Raw genomic sequence first — 24,916 nt, 5'->3', positions numbered from 1 at the left:
ATAAATGTGTATAAATAGGTGAGTGTGTTCAATACTTTTTTTTTCCTGAGTCAGTCCATTGTATTATACATAATGTATGGACATCAGTGGTTTGAATTTTTTGCATGTGTGGACTGGATGGGTTGTTTTTGATTTACTTAGTGAACTGATGATTCGTTCAATTCTTATTTTACCCACTGGATGTCCACAGCAACAAATGGCTGACTTTCTTAGAGGGAACTAAAAGTTTTGCAATGGCCTACAAGAGATGGACAAGAAATATCCACACAGTGTTGTAGATTTGGAGCCCTGTCCAAGGCAGAGAGGGCAAATATTGTGAAGTCAAGATGTGGGAAAGGTGCTTCAACAAAATACAGTAATTGTACATTGTACATACACTTACAATAGTAAGAGTATGTACACTTACACAACCAGGATATTTCACCTTTTTATTTTTTCCTTCTAACAAGTGTGTTGTTCGTTATATTTCACAGGATAAATGTCAAATGATGTGTGAAAAACGTAACAATGTTAGAAGGTTGTGTGAACCTTCGAGGGCAACTGTTATTATATTAGATGTAATGCAACGTCATGCTTTTCAAAATGTTGCCTGGTAACCCTGGTAACCTGGCCTTTATATTTATTGGCTGTTAAATTAAATCAGCATCCTTTATAAAGGACACCTTTCAGCCCCCCCTTCATACCTTAATGTCAAAATCTGTGTTTGTAGTTCTGTCATTGTTTGTGTAAAATATGTAAATAAAAAATATTGTCAGATTATTATCTGCTTTGAAAACAGAAACTTGCAGCTTTAGGTTTTCACTTAAAATATATTTTTTTAATTAAGCATTTTTAGAGTATGCAGGCCTAGTGGAAGTCCCACCTTGCAAACCTAAAACATGAACAGCCTATTTTATTTTTATTAGAACAGAAAAAAATACATACAGCACATGGCAGGGTGGGAGAAAAAAAGCTCAAAGAGCTTATATAAAGAGTCCACCCAAATATTATACCATTATTTTCCTTATGATGAACATAATTGCAAATAAATTAAACATACATATTTACATCATTCAGAATTTTCAATAATATTTGTTTACACACAATAAACAAAATAATAATTACCATGAATGAAAATAAACAGATAAAAAAAATATGTCGAATTTTTTCTAGAGTTTTCTAGTAGAATAGAACATATGTGGACTGATACATAACAGATATGTGTTTTTTAGTGCTGTGAAACAATTTTCCCCTTACAGATTTCTTCTGTTTTTTATTACATTGAATGTTTTAGATAATAAAACAATTTTTAACATCAGACAAACATAATCTAGGTAAATACAAAATGTAGTTTTCAAATGATGCTGTCATTGTCATAGTTTTGCGCACAGATCTGACCCACATGCAGAATAACACTCAAAGGAAACAGGTACAAGTTTGAAAAGTTTATTAAAGAGACTGGAACGGAACGGAATGCAGGCACAACTGTAGGAAAGGAAATGACAGGTGAGTGAAAACAGTAAACTAAGCGGGATGTTAACTGTGTTATGTATCTTACTAGGAGGGAGAATGGTTATCCACCAGGAGGAGAGGGATTCGGACTGGAGAAACAGCGAAGGAAACAAAGATGGTAAGTCCAATAGTTTTCTAGTTCCTTGGGCTTGTGCTTGGAGAGCAGGCGGAGAGTCAGCGGTGTGGTGGAGGGTGGACAGGTATTTTTGAGTGAGCAGCGATGGAGTCCGGAAGCAGCCAGCTGGAGTGGGTTCCTGGGTTCAGCGATAGCTGGTCGTCTTGTAGTAGGTCTGTCCTTGGAGGGTCCTTGGAACGAAGGTAGCATAGGAATTGAGCCACCGGGGGGCCAGCCTGGGTATCCTCCAGGTAGTCGCCGGTTCAGTTCACTAGAAAGAGCAAAAGCAGGTTAAACGAAGCCAAAGACAAAGTACTCTTAAACTTGGTTGTAAGGTTGGCTGATTAGCTACCATAGAGGCTAATACTCGAGCGATGAGATGCTGGCTGCCTCCTGCTTAAGTACTCCAGGACTCAATCACCGGGGATGAGAAACACCAGTCACCACCTCTGCTGAACACCAGCGCCTACTAGGAGCCAAAACACAGACAGTACACACAAAACACTCCAGCCCCGGCAGTCATATATTTGGAAAAAAAGATAGCCAAACCAATCTGGCTCAGTGTGAAAAAATAATTGCCCCCTAAACCCAATAACTGGTTGTGCCTCCCTTGTCGGCAGCAGCTGCCATCAACGTTTTGCAAGAAGTGGCAGTGAGTCTGTGGAGGAAGTTTGGCCCAGTCTTCTTTACAGGATTCGTAATTCAGCCACACTGGAGAATTTCTGAGCATGAACAGCATGTTTAATAAAACACCACAGCATCTTAGCAAGACTTCTAGCCGAACTTTGACTAGACCATTCCTAAACGTTAGGTTTTTTGAGTGATTTAGAGAAGGACCTACTAATGTGCACTGGCTCAAAGGACTGCTCGCCAGACATTTATTCTCTAGAAGGAGTTTCTGCTAGATACTATAATCCACGGGTCCTTTAGCAGGGCTGGCACAAGGTTGTATGGGTCAAGGTTAAGCAGACTTTAAAGTACGGCTGCCACTAACAGCATTTCAATACAAAATTGGTGGAATCTGGCAAATGGGACTAAGTTAAATTGGTTGAGCTTTAAAAAGCAATTTTGGATAATTGGTTATTATAATCTGAGATGTATTTGTGAACAATCCAAGCTCAAACACAAAGAAAAAATTAAACATGTAGCATCAGATTATAACTATAAGTTATGTGTGATGGGCCTTATGAGCTCTTTTTGATCAACAGTGGTTTTTGCCCTGAGCAGTGTCCTGCTCAGGGTTCTTTTGTAACCTCCTGGATGAGCCCTCGATGTCCTCTTGGAGTAATTTTGGAAAGCCGAACACTCAGGCCCACCGTTCTGCTCTGATTCATTGAAAACCCAAAGACTTAGAAATGGCTTTGTAATACCTTCCAGACTGATAGATGTCAGTCACTTTGTGTCTAATTTTTTCTTTATTTTCCTAAGATTAGGTTTGTGATGTGCTGCTTTTTGTGATCTGAAAACCTACTTCATGTTGTCAGACAGGTTCTATTAAATTTCCTTTAGTAAATGAATTAAAAACATTTTTTTTATTGCATTTTGTATTTACACTGGTTATATGTGTAATATCTCAGACAACTGTGTTTGAAAAATGAAAATATAGGGAAAGTGCTAACCTTACCTTATTGCAGTAAGATAATGATAACCCCCACTATCTCAGATTATGGAGTACTAGAACATCTGCTACAATATGATGATAACATACAACTTTAAATTTTTGCATCACCGTTTGACCCTAGTTCACTAAAGTGACTTAGTCAATGTGTCCAAAATACCCATAAGCTGCTTTGTCAGAATCTTGGATGGGTCACAATTCTGTCCATGTCTTTTTGTTCCCAAACTAATGGCAGAAGGCTAGAGTTCAGAACTTCACTGTACTCCATAAGGCTAAAGACCACAGCTAAATCAAAAAGGCTAGTGGTGATCAAGGAAACACAACAGACAAAGTCTGTTAATAAATCAGCTTATCACCATCTTACAGACAGAGTAAAAGGTTTCCTGTTCATAGATTACACTGAAAACTGCTGTTTTTCCTCTTTTCTTTACGACTGGGTTAGTATGTCATAACTTTCCATTAGTGGATGGATCAAGATTTTCTCCAACTCAGAAAACTCCAAAACTGAACATGTTATTGTTTTTGTAATAGATCTGACCCACATACAGAAGAACCCTTCGGAGAAACAGAATAGGTAAAATTATGTTTTATTGTGCCACAAATAATCAGGAACGTGAATGGACGAATCTCCAACTGTACAGGAAGAGGGGAAGAGAACTGGTGAAAACAGGGAACTAAATGAAACTGAGCGAACAACAAGTAACAATGATAATCAAGTGAACGGCTTACTAAGTAGGTGCGGTCAGGTCACCAGGGGTAGAGGGATTCGGGATCCAGGTTGTCGAAGCGGAGTTTGTTCAGATGATTTCTGAGGTGCTGTTTGTGTGAACTTGAAGATATCTGAAGTAAGTTCGTTTTGCAAATACTTGCGTTGGAGGGTGGACAGGATACGCTTATGCCTTGGTCCAGAAGACGGAGGAAGTAGGAAACCGCCAGCTTGGTCTGAGTCCAGATGGAAACAGTAGTTAGGAAACAAAGTCCTCAGAACGTAGATAATCTTGATCACCCAGAAACTTCTGGACACGAAGTCAGTGTTCAGTGAAATAAATCCAAGGCTCAGGTTCTCAGCCTGCAAAGGGACATAAACAAAGTTACTCAAGATCGAAAGACAAAGCATAGACTTAGAGTTGGCTGAGCGTGTTACTACAGAAGGCAAACACTCTGGCGTCAAAGTGCTTGCAGCTTCCTGCTTAAGTACTCCTCCATGCTATCAGCAGAATAAGTCGCACCTGTCACACAGCACACCTGAGAACTCCAGCACCATCTGAAACACTGAGACAATGTTGCAAGCACAATATACACACACACACACACAACCCACATCCCGATAGAACTTGGCTCCAAGGAGCTGAAGACCACAGAACAAGCAAAAACCCTAGGTGTTATCACAGAATCAGACTTGAACTTTAACAACCAAATAAAGCATATCCATAGGGCAGCCTACTACAACCTCAATAACATTGCCAGAATAAAATGTTTCTTATCAAAGTAGAACAATGAAAAACACAATCCTGCACCACAGACCTATCCAAAATGCTGATTCCAGAGTCCTGACTAACAAAAAGAAAATGAGTCAGATCACACCCGTCCTTAAAAATCTGCACTGGCACACAGTTTGTCAAAAGGATAGATTTTAAAATCTTGTTGATGGTCTATAAGGCACTAAATGGTCTTGAACCTAAATACATTTCAGAGTTGCAAGCTAAGTATGAACTCTCAGGTCATGATAACCTGAGGGGTCTCACTCAGTGTTCTCAGAACCAGAACTTTGGGGAGGTAGCATTCAGTTTCTTGGCTTCTCAGCTCTGAAACCAACTTCCTGAAAACCAAAGATGTGCAGAAATGGTTGGACTGTTTCTACATGGCTGAAATGCTTTTCCCATAAAGGCCAAAGTTTAATTTCCTTCATGTCTTTGCTTTTTGTCTTTGTTGCTTGAAGTAGACATTTTAATGTTTCTTTCTTTTGATGTGATTATGTCCCATGTTTTTTTTTACACTTGTATATTATGCTTTATGTTTTTAATGTGTATTCCGTGTTTTGTGTTTTTTAAGTGTTTGTTTCTTTGTTTTGCTGTAAAACATTGAAGTATCCTGTGTGTTATTGGTTTTATACAAATAAACTTACATTGCTTATGCAGTAATACAAAGCACAAACATATATTCCAAGTGTCAAGATGATGAACCAATTCTATAATACCACCAGATCTATATTATTTCTAACTCAGTCATTTTGTTTTTTCTCATCAACAATTATCCCAAAGATATAAATGACATCTCAAGTGTTTCAGCAGACTTGATGTCAGACACACATTTACCTTGAAGACAATCAAATATGCTTTTTTTTTTTTTTACACGCGTTTAATGAACATTTTAGGTTTGAAGTGCAGCACAAACAGTTAAACCAACACTGACATGGTTAATTGAATGTTGAATTCACATGAACAAGTGTTGCAGAAAGTTTGGTAGCAGACGCCATGCGTTAGATTGATGGACTTTATGTATTCGCCAGTGGGGTGCGCTGTTACTTCACATCAGGCTACTCCCCGTATTAAATCCCCAAATTAGAAGTAAGGACCAGGCTAAAGCAAATCGTTAATTTACCATCAATCCCAAATATACAGGTGCAACTAAGCGATACGCGGCGAACTTGCTTAAATTGCCATGCGAGGAATATGATTAATTATATGTTAATTTGTCTACAGTCATTTTGTGTCTTTGATTTTTGGGTGCTTTAGGGGTTTTCTTTAGTTTTTCCTTTTAAAGGTACACAGTCACAGTGTTGTTCGTGATTATTACAACTATATATAAACGTAATAATCATTATTATAGAGCTTTTTATGAACATATACAGTGCAAACAATCATATTATGATAGTTTACACTCAATTAGATTTCATGTAGAATCTCATCAACATTGAAGCTGGGAACTAGTTACATGGATGTGAATTCATCCCCCCTCCTGGTGTGGTGCATGAATTCATCTTCATTGTGCTCCGGCTGGAGTTGGAAGTAGTTCCGGTGGGTTCTCAGCGGAGCACGGAGCGCTCAGAGAGCCGGGATCTTCTGCCGCCGCCGCTGTTGCTGCTCAGCTCAAACGCCAGCAGCGGGTCGCAGTGTTTCCGTCAGGAGCCTCGAATGACCACAAACAACCCGGTCAGTTCAGTCTGACTCCGCCAGCCGGAGCGTCGAGCCCGCAAACCCGAGTGACAGCGCAAAGATACCGCTGGAGCTTTTGTCTTCCAGAGGGGAATTTTCAAGTGCACAATCAGCGACGTCGGGAATATATTAAAAACACATAGAGACCTGAGCCAGTTCAGTTTTATACCTCACGGTAAGTAGTCTGCGCGGGAATTTTTGGGACGTTTGTCATAAAGGCATGTAATTAGTAATGACATATTGTGATGGAGTAATGGGCAAAGGCAGGCCGTGACAAGTTGGCTGCCTGTGACAGTATGCATGCCTGCAGGTACTTGAGATTTTTATTTGAATTTTTTTTAAATATATTTTTTGTAGTTAAGTCCAACTTCTGCAAGTTTACCAGATTCTCATCTTAATGACATTGACATCAGTGAGGCTGTCAGAAGAGATGCAGTTAAAACAAAGTTGTACTCAATGACGCACAGTTCTTCAAGGGGTGAAATGCGTTCGGAACAAAGATATGAAGTGATCATCTAAAGCTGTTGACATCTTTAAAGTGAGATCATAAAGCGAGACAACCTCAGTGGAGACACACAGCGGAGCTACACAGTGATTTGTCCCAAGGAAACTGCAAGGCAGCTCAGATGTAGAAAAGGGTCTTAACTTTGTTTCATATCTTTTCAGTCTGTATAATGAGCAAAGGATAAATAGCAATGTCTCATTCATATATGCAATTTTGGTTAGGCAGCTTTCTTTATATTTATTTGATCTCACCCCTTTATGATAATGTGAATCATTTAACATTAAAGGCTTTTGGTGTTCAGTTTAGCGACAAATACAAATAAGAAAATTAAAAACCCAGATTTGCATCTCATGCAATTCAGAATGGTCTGATTTCATGTAAAGTAAAATGACTGTGTCAGTTTCACATGTTCAACAGAAGGGATATAGAACATTGGAGAGTAAAGAATATTAGGCAGGATTTTTACCAACTTATGGCAGAAAAGTGTGCTGCAGTCTAGTTGTTCAGCACCTATAACAGCTATGCTTTATGGTGAACAACACCATACTAATTTATATGTTGCAAGTAGAGGTTTTTCCAAATTTGCAGACCAGTACAACTTAAAGTTAAATAAGATAAAAGGAAGCTTCTTTTGCAACATGAAACCATAAATTAACGAGAGAAGGTGCTTTAAAGACACAACATCGTTCTTCTTACTGCAAGGATGCAACATGTTAACTGAGATCATATCAGCTGTTAAAAAGGCTCAACTCTATAAGTTTTCATTATGCTTGTTAGTTGATGTAGAGTTTTAATCACCTTCTCTTGTTCAGTTTAATATTACAAATGATGAATATGGAAAAGTAAAAATAAGCGTGAAAGGTTGGGACTCCTTTAGTTTCCACATTACAATTTTCTGTTCGGAAATAAACAATTCAGTTTGTCTTTCCTGCAAGTAAAGGGGATAGTGTTGGGCTCTATTTTGAGCCAGCTCACAAGCAGTTAGCAGCAACAGGTGGGTTAGGGGGAGAGCATACGGTGAACTGTAGGATCAATATGAGAGAAAAGTGTTGCCATTTTTAAACATTTTAACATCTCGGTACACCTTCGTACAAGTTAGCGGGCCTTTCTTACTAAATAACACGCAACAGCGTGTGATCTATATTATATTAGTATGAAAAATCATTAAATAGAGTGATAATAAAAACATAAGAAAATAACTGCAGTAATGTGAAGGATATAATCTTCTCAGCAGCTTCACAGCTTGTAGCTTCTGCTTTGCAGTCAAATATCAACCTAATAAAACTATATTTCATTTGAAGTTTAGTGAGTAATACCATATTTTGTTGTTGCAGAGAAAAGTTTGGTAATCTATTAAAATCTTTAGTGGTTTTAACACAGAATGGCAAAAACACAATCTTTCTTTCTATAATGACCCTATAACTCTGAAATGAAAAGTGCTTTTAGGTGTCAGCATGTTTCTTCTCACTGCTGTTCAGACAGCCAGTCAGGACTGTCCAGCTCCATAAAAAATAAACAGGCAGTATGAGATGTTACTCTGTGTGTGTGTGTGTCACAGACTGTGTTTTGTTTGTTTTTTTTTTGCTTCTGATTTGGATGCATCTCTGATTCCTATCAAGATGAGAACTGTCTGAACAGATTTCTCTCATCATTATTTGCTCTGAGATTTACTTGTGCTTGTAAATGGTGTTGATTGAGGGCAATTTGGCTTTTTAATTGCTGAACAGCTGCCACACTCACTGCTGATTGCCATTGTAGGCTCTTCTCAGTACATCACTCATAGACCTCCTAAATGCCTCATTAAAATATTACGCGGAATCTCATGAAACGCAAGGAGAAGAAACCGTCGCAGTGTTTTTTTTAGTTTTTTTTTAGTGATTTGTCTTTTATCCTCGGAAAGGTCATTGTAATTATTGTCAATGTCAGCAAACACAGTAGAAAAAGAAGGGAGTCAAGTAATGACTTTCTGAAAGTCGAATGAGGGGTTCTTTTTGATTACACTGCAGCTTTGTAGTTTCTTTTAAACGATGAACTCTGAATAATGCCAGTTATTTTTTTTAATCCACTTTTTGTGTCAGATTTTTCTTTTTTTTCCCTGCACTTTGATGTTTGACCTGTGTTATTTTTGTGCAGGTTCTCATTAAGTGTTGTTTCTGTCTTATTGCTAAAAGTTAAAACATGGTGGAGTTACAATACTAAATACAGCTGGCAATATTGCAGTCTGGTAAGGTAAGGAATTAGTTTTTATTTTATCCAGGTCGGGTTAAATACAGAAAACAATTTTTTTGTGGAAAACTGTTTTAGGTTTTAATACTTTTTTTAATATTTTCTGGAAAACATAAATCAGAATTTCTAAAAATTAGAGATGCACTGATCAACCTTTAGTTGGCTAATTCTAATATCCGGTTTTCTTTAAAGGCCTGAGCTGTTGATTTCGATTTTTAGTCTAAGGTCTGTAACATATGAAACTGCAGGGAATACAAGATTATCCCTATTTATGCATCATAGCACATGTCTCTAACCGTAATCTGATTTTTGTTAAGTTAAAAAACAATGCATAATAGTACATGCAGTTGATGCATGAGTTTGTAAATGCTGGGAATTCTGAAAAATTGGCTCATTCATATTCCAGGCTGATTGATTGATGAATGTCTACAATAAATTCTGTGGCTTTTACATTATTTACATTTAAATAATACAGTTTATCTTCTATTTGTCACATCATTCTTTGTGATTAACACTTAAACCATCCATATTTATATTTTTAAGTAACTGTAGTATGCAGTCAGTAAAATGTGAATGCATGCTTGTACAATAATCAAATAAGTACCCTTTGCTGCTTTTTTGACCTCAGAAGAACCTTTTATCAGGGTTTTTAAAAAAACAAACTGTAATCCTCAAACTAGGTCTGATTAAAATGCCAAACAAAGCATTGATTTAATTTTGAGATGGACCAATTGTTTGTCCACAGATCAGAATTGGCACATTTGTGCGTCAAATACTGAAATATTTTATTTTTTCTGTTCATTGAATGCATCAAAACTCTCACTAGTTTTAGTCTATAAATGATTAAATTTACAGCATATGTACTTTGATGCTCTTGAGTTATTTAAAAATCCGATAAAGGTTGGGGACATATGCTTGGATGGGTAAATGGATATAATCATGTAATTCCTTAATTTCTTTTGGTGGATTCAAAACTACTATTCCCATCGTACCAGATTTTTCCCATTTATATTTGTCCTTAGAAAAAAAAACATTTAAACAAGTCAAAATCAGAATCGGCAGTTCACTGAAAATCGGTGATGACCAAGTAATCCAGATCTGTTCATGTCGGTTCTTTAAATTTTTTTTCTTTAACAGAAAAATATTCCGGAGTTCACAAACTGTGCTAAAAAGAAGAAACATTTAGTGCACCATAATCTTGATTCAGCAACTTTGATTATTATAGGTTTTGAAATTGAGCTGATATAAAGTGGTCCAGATGCCTAAAAAGTAGTGAAATAGCCAATTACTGCTGAACATTCTATAAATATTTTCTTCTAAAATGTCTAGAATGTTATTAAAACTGCAGAAAAAACATCTAGAAAATGTTCTAAATAACAAATGTATAGGAACCCTGACACTAAGAAAGTTTTACAAAGCAGAATACATTTGTAAGCAAGCCGCATACATTTTTAATACATATGTACTCTTTTGAAATGCTCATAAAATTATATTTGAGAACATATAGAATTGAAACACAATTCCTGTACCCTGGTGGCTGTTCGGTGTTCACACTGAGTCTGTTTTATTGAAAAACTCTGCGTGAGCTGCATTAGAGTGTATCATTCACAAGGTTTTTTTGTAGCTCATAAGTAATCTCTGACATGCTGTGCAGAAAACCTTCAGCAAGCCATAATAGCTAGACTAACTGTAAACTTTTTAAACTTATGCTATGATAAAGTGAAAGTCCGTGCTCAGCCTTAAAGAAATCTGGGTCTCCAAATGATGAACAATATGCTTTTAGCAAACGCTTACACCCAAGATGCCAAGAAGCTGTCTGCTCCTCATCATGATGAACGTTTCAGTTAGAGAGGCTGTGGGCTACCTGCCTTGCTGGAAAACAGCAGGGTCGTGGCCATGATGAGAGGTGAGGCTGAGGTTCAGCTGAAAGCCCCTCTAATCTGCTGATAAATATCTGGTCGCTATAGGTGATTAAGTCACTAATTGCCTCAGGTATGTCAGTTCAGAGAAATTTAAAGCTGAATCCTGAAATAATGTGGAAAGTTCATGTCAGGGCAATAATTTATTTATTATCAAGATACAGTGTCTTGCAATGCCATTCTTGATTACATTTTGTCACATTAAAAGCAAAAGTCGGTCTATTTAATTGTGATGTTATGTGATATACCAACAAGAAGTAGCACAACGTTGTGAAGTGGGAAGAAAAAGGATTAGTACTTTTAAATTGTTTTGATAATTAAAATCTGAAATGTGTGTATCTCGGTGAATACAAATATATGCACATTAAAAAATATGCATGTACAACTTTCACTGCAAATACAAATGGCAGGTTTTGAGGTGTGTTTCCACCAGTTTCCAGGAGCTGAAGCCTGAAACTTTTGCTCATTTTACTCTGCAAAATAGCTCAAGCTCAGTCAGACCGGATGGAGATATAGATCAATTGTAGCTCTGGCTGTATGTTTTGGATATTTGTCCTGGTAAAAGGTGAAGGTCCTGGATTGCCCTGTGGTTTGCTCCATCCATCTTACCATAACATCAGGCCACCTTCCATGTCGCTGCTGAGGAGAGGCATGACACACCATGATGCTGCCTCCATCATGTTTCACCACAAGGATAGTGTGTTCAGGGTGATGTGCTCCATTAGTTTTCTGCCACACTTAGTGTTTGGAGTAAATTACACACAGAGGGACAAAGATGGAAAGCAATTGGTTCCTCTAGAGTTTATTTAGGTGTATCAGAATTAAAAAAGGCATAATACAAATGCATGCCACTCTTTTAAAATTTTATTTGCTTAAAACTGAAAACCATGTATCCTTTTCAAAGGCACAGTGTGGAAAAGTTTTAGAAGTATTAATACTTTAGCAAGGCGCTAATTCCCCAACATAACGGACTGCTCTGTCACCCAGCTCTGAGCTGATGAATTTGACGACACATTAGAGCAGGCGTTCTCTCTTTTCAAGCACCTTTAAGTTCCCTGAGTGCTCCCAGTCACTGTGATTTTTGTCATGTCCCCAGGAAAGTACACATAATTTGAATTCTAATGCAGCAAATCCTTTTATCTTGTCAAAATCCTCTTTGATTCAGTTTGCAAAAGCATCGCTGTGATTTCAAAAAGAAAGATGTGAGAGATAAGATAGGGGGGATGATCACCTTTAAAGGGCTGCTATTTGGATTGAACTCAGCCAATGCGCTGCCAGCGACAAGAGCTTCCATTGTGAACTCCATGTCCTGCACAGGCCGAGAGCGTTGCACTCTTACTTCTTCATGTTTTAATGAGTAAGAATTGTTGGCCAATTTGCATGTAAAACAATGCAATTACAAACAAGCATCAAAAAGCTGTAAAACTTCTAACAAATGTAAATTACTCTCTATTAAAAAGCGCAACAAAACCCGAGCCATGCCTGCAAGCCTGGGCCTCGAGGTTTAGGATGCTGGTTTCCATTATTAATGCTATTCACAAGCCAAACTATTTTTTTTAGGGTGGTACAGTTGGGTGCTTTAATCTATTTTTGCTGTAAATTAATGAATTTTTAAAGAGGCCTAGTCCTCGCTGAATAGGACTTGGATGTGGGAATGTAGTTGGAGTTGTGGTGGCGCCATGCTATAGCCTCTTTTAGTGTGTGCAAAGCGTGTGTTCACAAACAGCATCCCATCTCTGTCTCTCTTGGGACCTTTCGCTGGGGGAGTTTGCTGAATGTTGCACTCTTATGTATTATTTATGACAAAATATGCCTTCTTAACTCTGCCGTTGTCAGAATCTCAAATTCTGATAGCTTTTTTCCCCCCCATTTTGGTTGCTGTAAGACTTGTGGGTCGCTAACTCCCTACCCCGGCAGATGATTTTTAGGTGTTTTTAGGTGTTACGTTTTGTGTGGGCTTAGTGGGTAAATATTTTATTCCAGGGCAGGTGAGAGTCAGTTACTGATTGAATTCCTTAGATACCATTTTTTAAAATCTTATCTCAATAAGAGTTTCTTTTATATCTGATAGAATGATGACATTGAACAGAGACGTCGATGGATGAACTTGATTGACATCAGTAAGCTAATGAAAGTTTTCTTTCACCAATAAAATACAGTCCTCTGTATTAATCATCATTTTATTCCCTTTCAGAAATCGGTTAGCCTGACCAATGTGTTCAATGCTGCTGACTTTGAAGTAGCGCCTTACATTGATGCCCCACCAGGTCTCGTGTATGATAATTGCTTAACCCTAGCTCCATTTAGTGGTGCGCGAACAGCCACACTGAGGGCAGCTGATTTGCCTTGATATCTCATAAATGAACCTTTTCAGGGTTATGTTTTGCCAAAGCAGAAAGTAATTAAGACATTCAATGTGGCTTTTTGGACCTTTTCCTCCTTCCTTTGAATGGCCCACACTTCTAGACGTGTCAGTGCTTAAAATGCCTACAGAGTTTCTTTGGCACATTAGCCATGCTCTTGCCAAAAAGAAGTCCTTTCCAGAAGCCCCCTCTGCTCTGCATGCTCCAGATGGGTATTTTGTCATTTCTTCATTTTCCTCTGAAAATATTTTGATGCTTCTTTCCTTTGGCTCCCCTCCCTCACCACCCTCCCCTTTCTCACCCATCCCCTGTCACTCCATTGAAAGTTCGCTATTAAAATGCAGAACTGTAAAGCCCCTCTCTCAGTCTAAAAGCCTGCTAGCAGCAGGAGACTGTTGGCTGTTAGTGATGTATACAGCTGAGTGAGTGCATAACAGCTACAAAATCTAATGGGTGAATACATTCAATCACACACACATATCCTCAGCTCTTTTAAAGGGACAGTCATTAAAGCAATATCCACAGCACACAGAGAGGTACATTATAACATTATTTTCAGAGATGGGGAAAGAAAGATTTCTTGCTTTTAAATGCCTAAATCCTCTTTTTAAAATGATACTTCTAATTTCTTCTATGAAAACCACCAAGCTGGAAAAGTAAACTTTTTTGTCCGTTTCTTTTAATCTTGTTGATCATAACCCTCTGAAATCATCATCTTTTATCATGCTGTTAACCTCTACTTGTTCCCACTAATGTGAACACTATTTATATGCTACGGCGTAATTGCTACCAAGGCATCTTCCACTGAATATTTCTATGCCCTACCCAGCTAAAGATGGATGCCGTACATATATAGTTAGGGGTTTCCTGAAAGGTTATGCTAGAATTAAGTCAAGAAGGCCTTTGGCTAATATATACTGAAAGTGATTGCCTACGTTATTTCCCAATGCTTATATACGTCTGGTTTCAAAATAAAAATCCTAAAACTGTGGCTGTAATTACAGCTGCAAGTCTTTTCGAGAATGTCTCTACCGGTTTTCCACATCTAGAGACTGAGATTTTTGGCACTTCTCTCTGCAAAATAGCTCAAGCTCATTCAGATTGGATGAAGAGAATCTGTGAATTGTGCATGCAATATTGGTCATATTGAAAATGTAATGACGACTGTGGTCTGATGTACAGCTCTAAGCTACACCATTCTATCATAGTTCTGGTTGCATGTTTAGGATTGTGGCCCAGTTTAAATTTTTATGTTGCATTTAACAGGTTTTTTTTTAACAGGATTGTCCTGTATTTAGCTCCATCCATCATTTCATCACCTCCGAACAGCTTCCCTTTCTTTGCTGAAGGAAAGCGTCTTCAGAGCATTATGCTGCCACCACTATATTTCACTGTGGGAATGATGTGTTCATGGCGCAGTGTTAGTTTTCTAAACCACAGATAACTTTACATGTAGACCAACAAGTTTAACTTTGGTCTCATCTAATTGGAGAACATTTTTCCACGTTTACTGAGGCTTATACACTTTGTTCTCGAGATCTGAGATGTTCCCCACACAACGACGCTTTTCGTAAGAAAGCCCAGCAGAGACTGTACTTCCTGCGGCAACTCAAAAAGTACAACCTTCTCCAGAAGCTGCTGGTCATCTTCTACACTGCCATTATTCAGTCTGTCCTGTGCACATCCATCACTGTGTGGTTTGGCTCATCTACAAAATAGGATAGGCCTAGACTACAATGAACAATTAGGTCTGCAGAGAGGATCTTCGGGCCTGCCCTTTCTGTGATCCAGGACTTGAACAGATCTAGAGTGAGGAAAAGGGAAGCTAGCAGACCCCACACATCTTGCACACAATCTGTCTAGACTTTTACCTTTAAGTTGGTACTCCAGAGAGCTATTTGCTACAGCCAGCTGCAGAGAAAGTTTCTTCCCCAGGCTGTCTCTCTGATGAACACTTAACAGTCACAGTGCCCAGAGAGATACTATGCATATTTGCAGTAATTTAACCTTCACTTTCTCTTTTATGAAAACGCTGTATAAGTACATATTTACAAAAATATTTGTATTCCCATTTTATATTTCTGAAAAGAAAAAAAAAGTCCTTATTGAGAGCAAAGTGGAACCGAGGCCAAATTCCTCGTTAGTGTGCACAAACAAGGCGAATAAAGCTAATTCGGTATCTGATTATCAGAACTCCAAAGGTGACTTCTTTTAGCTTTCTTTCAACAGCAGCTTCCTTTTGTCCTACTCTTCCATAAAGAACAGGTTTGTGGAGTGCACTTCTAATACTTGATGCTGTCAACCAATTCTTCTTGAACTGTAGATTTCTGCAGCTCCTCCAGAGTTACCATGGGCGTCTTGGCTGCATAACAGACTTGCCTGGCCTGTTGGTTTAGCTGAATGGCCATATCGTAGGAGGTTTGCACTTCAGACATACTCTTTTCAATTTGTTATGATAGACTGAGCTTGAAATATTGTTTTATGACCCAGCACTACTTTAAACTTCTCTACAACCTTATTCCTGACCTGTCTGGTATGTTCCTTTCTCTCTTTATGATGCTGTTTGTTTACTAATGTTCTCCACCAAACACCTGAGGCCTTCACTGAATAGGAGTATTTAAATGGAGATTAAAATTACATACAGATTAACTCTATTAATTAGGTGACTTTTTAATGTCACTTGCTCTGGATTTTATTACAGGGTATCAGAGTAAAGTGCTCTGAATACAAACACATGCCACACTTGTTTTATTCATAAAAAGTTTGTAAATTTCTAACAATGCATATAGTATGTACAGAGTAAAGAGCTGCAGATAATGCGTGTGTGTCTGTGTATTGCTTTGTGATGACCTGGCAACCTGTACCAGGGGTACCGCGCCTCCCACCCTTTGACTGGTGGAGTAAGGCACCAGCTTCTGTGATCTGCAAGGATTAGGCATGTGAAGAAAGTGGACAGTACATGGATGGATGTTTATATAGCATCTATGGACATACTGACAGTAATCATAATCAGTGATTTTATTAGCAAATTCTTTGAACAAACTCTTCAAAAGTTTGTCTACTTTACCTATTACCACCTCAAACATTGTATCATTACTTCATGTGGCCTGACTTTAATAAAACTGATTACATATTTGGGGCATACTGTTGTCACACCTCTAGATTCTTATAAAAAGAAAGAAAGCCCTAGGTTGTGCTCTTCCTACAGGGAACTGTAAAAGAGATTACAAACTGGGGCCATCTACAGACATTCATCTTCACTGGTTGAATGAATGGAGCATGTTTTTAGTTTAAGATCGTGTCTGCATGAAATTTATACTTAGGCAAAAACAATAGCCATGAAAGGTTTGTTTTCTTTCAGAAACCGGATGTTTTTGATGTGGTTTGTGAGCAATAACCTGAAGTTGAGATTTTATAGATCAACTACTGCAGCACATTTTTCATCAGTGCACAATTCAACGTTAAATGCAGATGCTCTATACATTGGCATGTCCTCACTGCAGTGTTCATGTTCGTCGGATATCATGCTGAATAGAAACTCGACAGATAAAAGGCATAAAAGGCATTGTGATGAGGTTAGCTTAGTCACTTTGGGACCAGTTGACTGAGTCGACAAGGTAATTGCTTGTGTCTACCCACCCAGCAGGTCCTCTATAGCCATGAGCCAAGTCTTATCCCCCTTTTCCTTCTCTTGCAGCTCTATGCTATTACTCATCATCTCAAACCTCAACAGGCTAGTGGTGTAAAGCATCACAATGCAGCCGTGAAGCCATCCCACGCTCCGCAACAGCAGCAGCATTAGCGCAGCAGGTCGGGGCTTGTGGCAGGCTGATTTGCAGTTCGAGCCTCTTCTTAATGAGAGGAAAATAAGCACTTGTTGTACAGTGTCTTGTGTGTCATCACCCAAATCCCACCTACCCACCAACACTAGATCCTTAGGAAAAATAGAAAAGAAGGAACACTAATTAAGACAGCTTCTTGGGATTTGCAAAAAAAAAAAAAACACTTCTTGCCTAGTGGAACGGCCTAAAGGAGAAGACTCCTCATTGAGCTTCTCTTGTTTTATTTTCCCGTACCGTCCCTCTGCCTGACTTGTCTAGCTTTATGATTTCTGCTGCTACACAGGTTTTTTCCCTCCTTGTAATTAAAGCAAGAGGCTGTTCAAATGCTTGGTATTTCCCCTCTTCTTCCTCTTGTAAGTATATTAGGGCTCTCCATGGGGAAAGGTGGAAAGAGAAACCAATGTGTTTTATCTTTGTAGGCAGGCTTTTTGAAGCTCTCGCACCTTTATCATTTACAGCATTAATAGAGAATGCGTGGGCCATCGGGCTCTTTGTTGTTGAAGGACACATGAAGGTAAGCGCATAGGATGGGGATGAAAGTTTTGATGGTTGTTTTTCATTTAATTTTTCCCATCTACATGTTTATTCCATGCAAAGACTGTTAAATCTGTACTGGCATTAATGTATTTTGTATTTCTTCTACCTTTAACTCACTAAATGTACACTAATAAAATAAATAGTTGGATTTTAACCAGGAAATTTGGTTAAACAATGGTAATTTATTTCGTCAGATTAGATGTTGGTAAGTATTTAGAAATTAGTTACATTACTAATAAGACACATTTTTAAGATAATTTTACTCAGATGAAGTTAATTACTTAAATAAATTAGGTTTTAACTAGGTTGTACTTTTTCTAGTATACTGACTTAAACTTTAGACACAACAGGCAATATTTGTGAATTTGTATTTTATTAATCATTTTGAAGTACAAAACATCTACACAATCAACAGTTCACAAACACAAGGATAATATTATGTACTGTTTTTATTGTTTCCCAACACAGAATCCAGTGTTGCTAACAGCCAATTTGTCACTACATTTAGCAAATATTCAGACAGTTCTAGTGACCCTTAAAAAAATCAACTTGTAATAAATCTTGCAAATTTTTGGCTGGCACTGGAGACTTTTGGAGACTCCAAAATTAAAACAGACTTATTACTCTTTTTAATTAGTGGCTGTGGCTGTGGGTCCCTCCCCCATCCCGAAGCAGTCTTAGATGGACCTGTCCTCGTGCAGCAGTCCCTCTAAGCTGCAGTACGGACAGGCAATGTTCACTCCTTGCTTTCAGACACTTTTTTTTCGTTTATTTCATTTCGGTAGTGCTGTTGTAGATTTGTATGCAAACAAAAATACTTCAAAATTATATGTTTAAAATTATTCATGTTTTACTGTTACTAATTGGACAACTAGGGTAAAAATACAAACCATGCTTAAGAAAACTAAAAAATAGAAAGAAAAAAAAAACGTAAACCTCGGTAACTGCCAGAATGTCTCTCTCCGTCCCAAGTCTTTGAAGAGTATTTGATACACTGCCGATTTTGCAGATTTTCCCACTTACAAAGCGTGTAGAAGTATTTAATTTTCATCATAGGTACTCTTCAACGGTGAATGATGGGATCTATAATAAAAATCCAGAGAATCACATTGTGTGATTTTTAAGTAAATAATTTGCATTTTACCGCATGAAATTATTTGATCACCTAACAACCAGTAAGAGTCCTGGCTCTCACAGGCCTGCTAGTTCTTCTTTAAGAAGCCCTCCTGTTCTCCACTCATTACCTGTATTAACTACACCTGTTTGAACTCGTTATCTGTATAAAAGACACCTGTCCACACACTCAATCAAACAAACTCCAACCTCTCCACAATGGCCAAGACCAGAGAGCTGTGTAAGGACATCAGGGACAAAATAGTAGACCTGCACAAGGCTGGGATGGGCCACAGGAAAATAGCCAAGCAGCTTGGTGAGAAGGCAACAACTGTTGGCATAATTATAAGAAAATAGAAGAAGTTCAAGATGACGGTCAGTCTCCCTCGGTCATCAATGATCATGAGGAAGGTGAGGGATCAGCCCAGAACTACACAGTAGGACCGAGTCAATGACCTGAAGAGAGCTGGGACCACATTCTCAAAGAAGACCATTAGTAACACACCATGCCGCCATTGATTAAAATCGTGCAGCGCAGGCAAGGTCCCCTGCTCAAGACAGCACATGTTTAGGCCCATTTGAAGTTTGCCAGTGACCATCTAGATGATCCAGAGGAGGGATGGGAGAAGGTCATGTGGTCTGACGATACAAAAATAGAGATTTTTGGTCTAAACTCCACTCGCCGTGTTTGGAGGATGAAGAAGGATGAGTAAAACCCCAAGAACATCATTCCTACTGTGAAGCATGGAGCTGGAAACATTCTTTAGGGATGCTTTTCTGCAAAGGGGACAGGACGACTGCACCGTATTGAGGGGAGGATGGATGGGGCCATGTATCAGGAGATCTTAGCCAACACTCTCCTTTCCTCAGTAAGGGCATTGAAGATGGGTCATGGCTGGGTCTACCAGTAAGACAACAACCCAAAGCACACAGCCAGGGCAACTAAGGTGTTGCTACGCAAGAAGCATCTCAAGGTCCCGGAGTGACCTAGGGAGTCTCCAGATCTGAACCCAATCAAAAATCTTTGGAGGGAGGTGAAAGTCCATATTGCCCAGCGACAACCCCGAAACCTGAGGATCTGTATGGAGGAGTGGTCCAAACCCCTGCTGCAGTCTGAGCAAACCTCATCAAGAACTACAGGAAAAGTCTGATATCTTTAATTGCAAACTAAGGATTCTGTACCAAATATTAAGTTCTGTTTTTCTGATGTATCAAATACTATGTCATGCAAAGAAATGCAAATTAATTACCTAAAAATAAAGATTTTAGATTCCGTCACTCACACTTGAAGAGTACCTATGATAAAAATGAAAGACTTCTACATGCTTTGCAAGTTGGAAACTTCAAAATTGGCAGTGTATCAAATACTTGTTCTCCCCACCGTAAGAGAGAAAAAAGGGAATTGTGTTTTTTGATTTAAATTGTATGCTCCTATATTTTCAAAACACAAAAATTTCCATACATTAATTTAGCTCACTCATCATGTCCCATGACAGCTCCTAACTTTTACTAAGTTGTTATATTTATTAATAATACAACATTTTGAAATGCAGCCCTAATGTTCTGTGCTGAACACCAATTAATGAGAAATCAGTAAACGGAACAGAAACCTTGAATTAAAATGTAATCAGAAAGTTAAGAAAGGATTTGTTTCCAAAAAGACAGCGAGTAAGTTAAAATTTATCAATTATTTAACAGTAGTACATTTTCAAACTAATATGCTAGATTTATATTTGAACAAATTGAATGTGGATTATATACAGGTCCTTCTCAAAATATTAGCATATTGTGATAAAGTTCATTATTTTCCATAATGTCATGATGAAAATTTAACATTCATATATTTTAGATTCATTGCACACTAACTGAAATATTTCAGGTCTTTTATTGTCTTAATACGGATGATTTTGGCATACAGCTCATGAAAACCCAAAATTCCTATCTTACAAAATTAGCATATCATTAAAAGGGTCTCTAAACAAGCTATGAACCTAATCATCTGAATCAACGAGTTAACTCTAAACACCTGAAAAAGATTCCTGAGGCCTTTAAAACTCCCAGCCTGGTTCATCACTCAAAACCCCAATCATGGGTAAGACTGCCGACCTGACTGCTGTCCAGAAGGCCACTATTGACACCCTCAAGCAAGAGGGTAAGACACAGAAAGAAATTTCTGAACGAATAGGCTGTTCCCAGAGTGCTGTATCAAGGCACCTCAGTGGGAAGTCTGTGGGAAGGAAAAAGTGTGGCAGAAAACGCTGCACAACGAGAAGAGGTGACCGGACCCTGAGGAAGATTGTGGAGAAGGGCCAATTCCAGATCTTGGGGGACCTGCAGAAGCAGTGGACTGAGTCTGGAGTAGAAACATCCAGAGCCACCGTGCACAGGCGTGTGCAGGAAATGGGCTACAGGTGCCGCATTCCCCAGGTCAAGCATGACCATGAACCAGAAACAGCGGCAGAAGCGCCTGACCTGGGCTACAGAGAAGCAGCACTGGACTGTTGCTCAGTGGTCCAAAGTACTTTTTTCGGATGAAAGCAAATTCTGCATGTCATTCGGAAATCAAGGTGCCAGAGTCTGGAGGAAGACTGGGGAGAAGGAAATGCCAAAATGCCAGAAGTCCAGTGTCAAGTACCCACAGTCAGTGATGGTCTGGGGTGCCGTGTCAGCTGCTTGTGTTGGTCCACTGTGTTTTATCAAGGGCAGGGTCAATGCAGCTAGCTATCAGGAGATTTTGGAGCACTTCATGCTTCCATCTGCTGCAAAGCTTTATGGAGATGAAGATTTCATTTTTCAGCACGAGCTAAAGGCCGCTATCGAAGCATTCTGGGCCTCCATAAGACCTCAGCAGTGCCACAGGCTGATTGCCTCCATGCCACGCCGCATTGAAGCAGTCATTTCTGCAATAGGATTCCCGACCAAGTATTGAGTGCATAACTGTACATGATTATTTGAAGGTTGACGTTTTTTGTATTAAAAACACTTTTCTTTTATTGGTCGGATGAAATATGCTAATTTTGTGAGATAGGAATTTTGGGTTTTCATGAGCTGTATGCCAAAATCATCCATATTAAGACAATAAAAGACCTGAAATATTTCAGTTAGTGTGCAATGAATCTAAAATATATGAATGTTAAATTTTCATCATGACATTATGGAAAATAATGAACTTTATCACAATATGCTAATATTTTGAGAAGGACCTGTATATATGTTCCAAAAATTATTTTAACAGTGTAGAATGCTTATCATCCATAACTACAAACCACAGAGGTTTATATTTGTCAATTCAAAGCATCTTCTCTGATGAGTAAAAGTTACTTGACATTTTCAGTCCTTTTAATAACAACTCTACAAATTTTCTGTGACAAACTGAAGTACAAAACAATCGTGCATGTAGAATTTTATATTCTTTAGTTATGACTCATGGCTAAATTATTTTTTAAATCCTTAATAAGGGTGCTTGCTAAGATTAACCCTGGAAATGCTTTTTGGTTGAGTGTTCTGCTTAAAATAGCCACAATAATTTGAGGCCGAGGGTTATTGAGCATATATTGAGAGACTGGAACAGAGAGGTGGACACGAACGTGAAGGGAGAGTGAGACACGTCAAGTAAGAGAGTGTGTGTGAGAGAGAGAGTGAGAGAGAGGTATGGGGTGGTGGGTAACTGAGAAGAAAGGAGACGAGCCTTTCAGCTCCTCTGGAGGGTTGAAATTCCTCCTGAGCCCCCCCCCCCCCTGTTTGGCAGACACTTGTGAAAACAATTCCCCAGCTTTTAGTCACTGTGCAGATCCAATTGCCATGTCCACCTAGGAGGGAATGAGACTTTAAGCCAATCCAGACAGACACACCATACAGGAAAAAAGAGAGTTTTTAATCAGGTTGGACAGATGCCGAGGCCAGTTGAACGGTTGTGCGATATTAATATCTTATGAGGGCTGTCTGCCAGTGTAAGCTCACCGTCTTGTGTGGTTTTGTGTTTTTATATTGCAGCCGCAGCAACAGCCGCCTTCTCACGGGCTAAATGAAGATTTTGTGAACATGCACGAGTGGAGAACTTTATCTTTCACAGCGCTGACTTCCCCAGATGCTTTGGCCAAAAGAAAGATGGAAACAAATGGGAAGAGTAAGTCACTTAATTCACTTGTAGACCCCAAACTACTGTGCTGGGTAATGTATAATTAATGGAAACAATACCATAAACAGTTTGTATATCCACAGCTCACATATGTATGTGCGGTGCTAAAGGCAAAGTGATTAAAGTGCCAAAATATTTAGTTTTCTGTTATACAATGGCAGACTGAATGTGGAAAATAATGTGCAACTTGACATCCATGTGTCTCTGCCAAGTCTGCTTTCTGCTCCAGCTAAGGAAGATGAATAGGCATAGTAAATAAACCTCCTGCTCCTTCCTAGGCTTGAGCCAAGACTGCAGCATGAAACCCATTCAGTGAGCCAGCAGAAGATCCCTCCGTTCGCAACGTTGCTGAAGCCCCTCTCCTTCCTTTTTTACCCCCTGGGGCATCAAGCACCATGACCTCTGAGCTAGAGAGCAGCCTCACTTCCATGGACTGGCTTCCTCAACTTGGCATGAGGGCAGCCATCCAGAAGGCAGATGTGGGACACCACCACGGTCACCTTGGGCATCATCATCACCACCACATGCACCATCACGGGCATGGGCCAGGAAAGAAGATGGTGCATCTGGATTCGGGAACCACACTGGACCAAGAAGAGGCTGCACAGCACAGAGACGGCAAACCCCCCTACAGCTACGCCAGCCTCATCACCTTTGCCATCAATGGTTCTCCACGGAAACGGATGACGCTCAGTGAGATCTACCAGTGGATCTGTGACAACTTTCCTTACTATAGAGAGGCGGGCAGCGGCTGGAAGGTAAGAGAAGACACAAACGAGTAACTCCACAATTAGAAGGTTTTGTTTGTATAATAGAATGATATAGTTAGCATAATAGTTAAAGATGAAAATAAAAAACACTCCAAGGGATCTGGCCTTACAGTCTCTGTTTGATCAGTGGCGGCTCCTTGATGCCTCTGGTCTTACAGGCTCCTCCGTTCTTAGATCTGCCGATGTCCTGTTGGTGGGTTCCATCTGGTCAAAAGGGAACAGGGAAGGATGTCATCCCCAAATGAGATTTAGTCTTTTTTCCTTGAGAAAAGGCTAACAAGGTTTGTTAACAGTACAAGTGGATAGAAATATATTAGTCTGCATTTTATGCATTTAGAATCTGTAGCAACATGCTCACTATTAGAGGTTGTAAACAAATTTTGTATGGAGTGCAAATATATTTTAAAATACTTCCAGCTTTTTAAGTCAGAAATTCAACCCTGTTAATTTTTCTGACTTGGGAATCCAACATGAAGGCTCCAACTAAAATACTGCAGGTGTTTTTTAAACAGATATTTTCCAAGATTTACTTTTACTTTGCTGTATGTGGGCTTTTAGATCTTGATGGTTTCAGCTGGAAAACTTTACAGCACTGCACAGTATTCCTGTATTGGACCTAAAATATAACAACTTTTAACACTCAAAGAAAAAGAAATATCCACTTAATAAATTGCAAACTAAAGCCCTTTGCTTAAGACGTTTTTCATATTTTTATCAAATATCCCATAAATAAAATATAAAGTATTAACTTTAGTTGAATTAATTCAACTTTTACCATTTCTCTTTTTCTATTTGCTTCCATTTATCAAAGCGGTTTAAAATGTATATGACTCAGCTAGAGGAATTAATACAGGTCCTTCTCAAAATATTAGCATATTGTGATGAAGTTCATTATTTTCCATAATGTCATGATGAAAATTTTACATTCATATATTTTAGATTCATTGCACACTAACTGAAATATTTCAGGTCTTTTATTGTCTTAATACGGATGATTTTGGCATACAGCTCATGAAAACCCAAAATTCCTATCTCACAAAATTAGCATATCATTAAAAGGGTCTCTAAACGAGCTATGAACCTAATCATCTGAATCAACGAGTTAACTCTAAACACCTGCAAAA

General features: G+C 38.7%; 1 protein-coding gene and 1 long non-coding RNA gene across 3 annotated transcripts in view; one reads left to right on the top strand and one right to left on the bottom strand.

Moving 5' to 3' along the window:
* Window positions 1-3,794: 3,794 nt before the first annotated feature.
* LOC124875294 lies at window positions 3,795-4,753 on the bottom strand. Its single transcript, XR_007040009.1, has 2 exons — window positions 3,954-4,753; window positions 3,795-3,857 (listed from the first exon to the last, which is right to left on the bottom strand). It is a non-coding gene; the product is annotated as an uncharacterized LOC124875294 (long non-coding RNA).
* Window positions 4,754-6,184: 1,431 nt separating this feature from the next.
* The window catches only part of LOC124875113 (forkhead box protein J3-like), a 120,782-nt gene continuing 102,050 nt past the window's right edge, over window positions 6,185-24,916 (top strand). For both annotated transcript variants that reach the window (XM_047376976.1, XM_047376970.1), the window contains exons 1-3: window positions 6,185-6,554; window positions 22,878-23,010; window positions 23,301-23,780. In XM_047376976.1, the coding sequence (XP_047232932.1) occupies window positions 23,418-23,780 (363 nt within the window). In that variant the 5' untranslated portion in view covers window positions 6,185-6,554; window positions 22,878-23,010; window positions 23,301-23,417. The remainder of the gene's footprint in view (window positions 6,555-22,877; window positions 23,011-23,300; window positions 23,781-24,916) is intronic.

This window comes from Girardinichthys multiradiatus, chromosome 1 (genome assembly GCF_021462225.1).
Source record: "Girardinichthys multiradiatus isolate DD_20200921_A chromosome 1, DD_fGirMul_XY1, whole genome shotgun sequence".
Classification (NCBI taxonomy): domain Eukaryota; kingdom Metazoa; phylum Chordata; class Actinopteri; order Cyprinodontiformes; family Goodeidae; genus Girardinichthys; species Girardinichthys multiradiatus.
The sequence above is the reverse complement of the archived record's forward strand: the minus strand, read 5'-3'. Positions and strand labels throughout refer to the sequence as shown.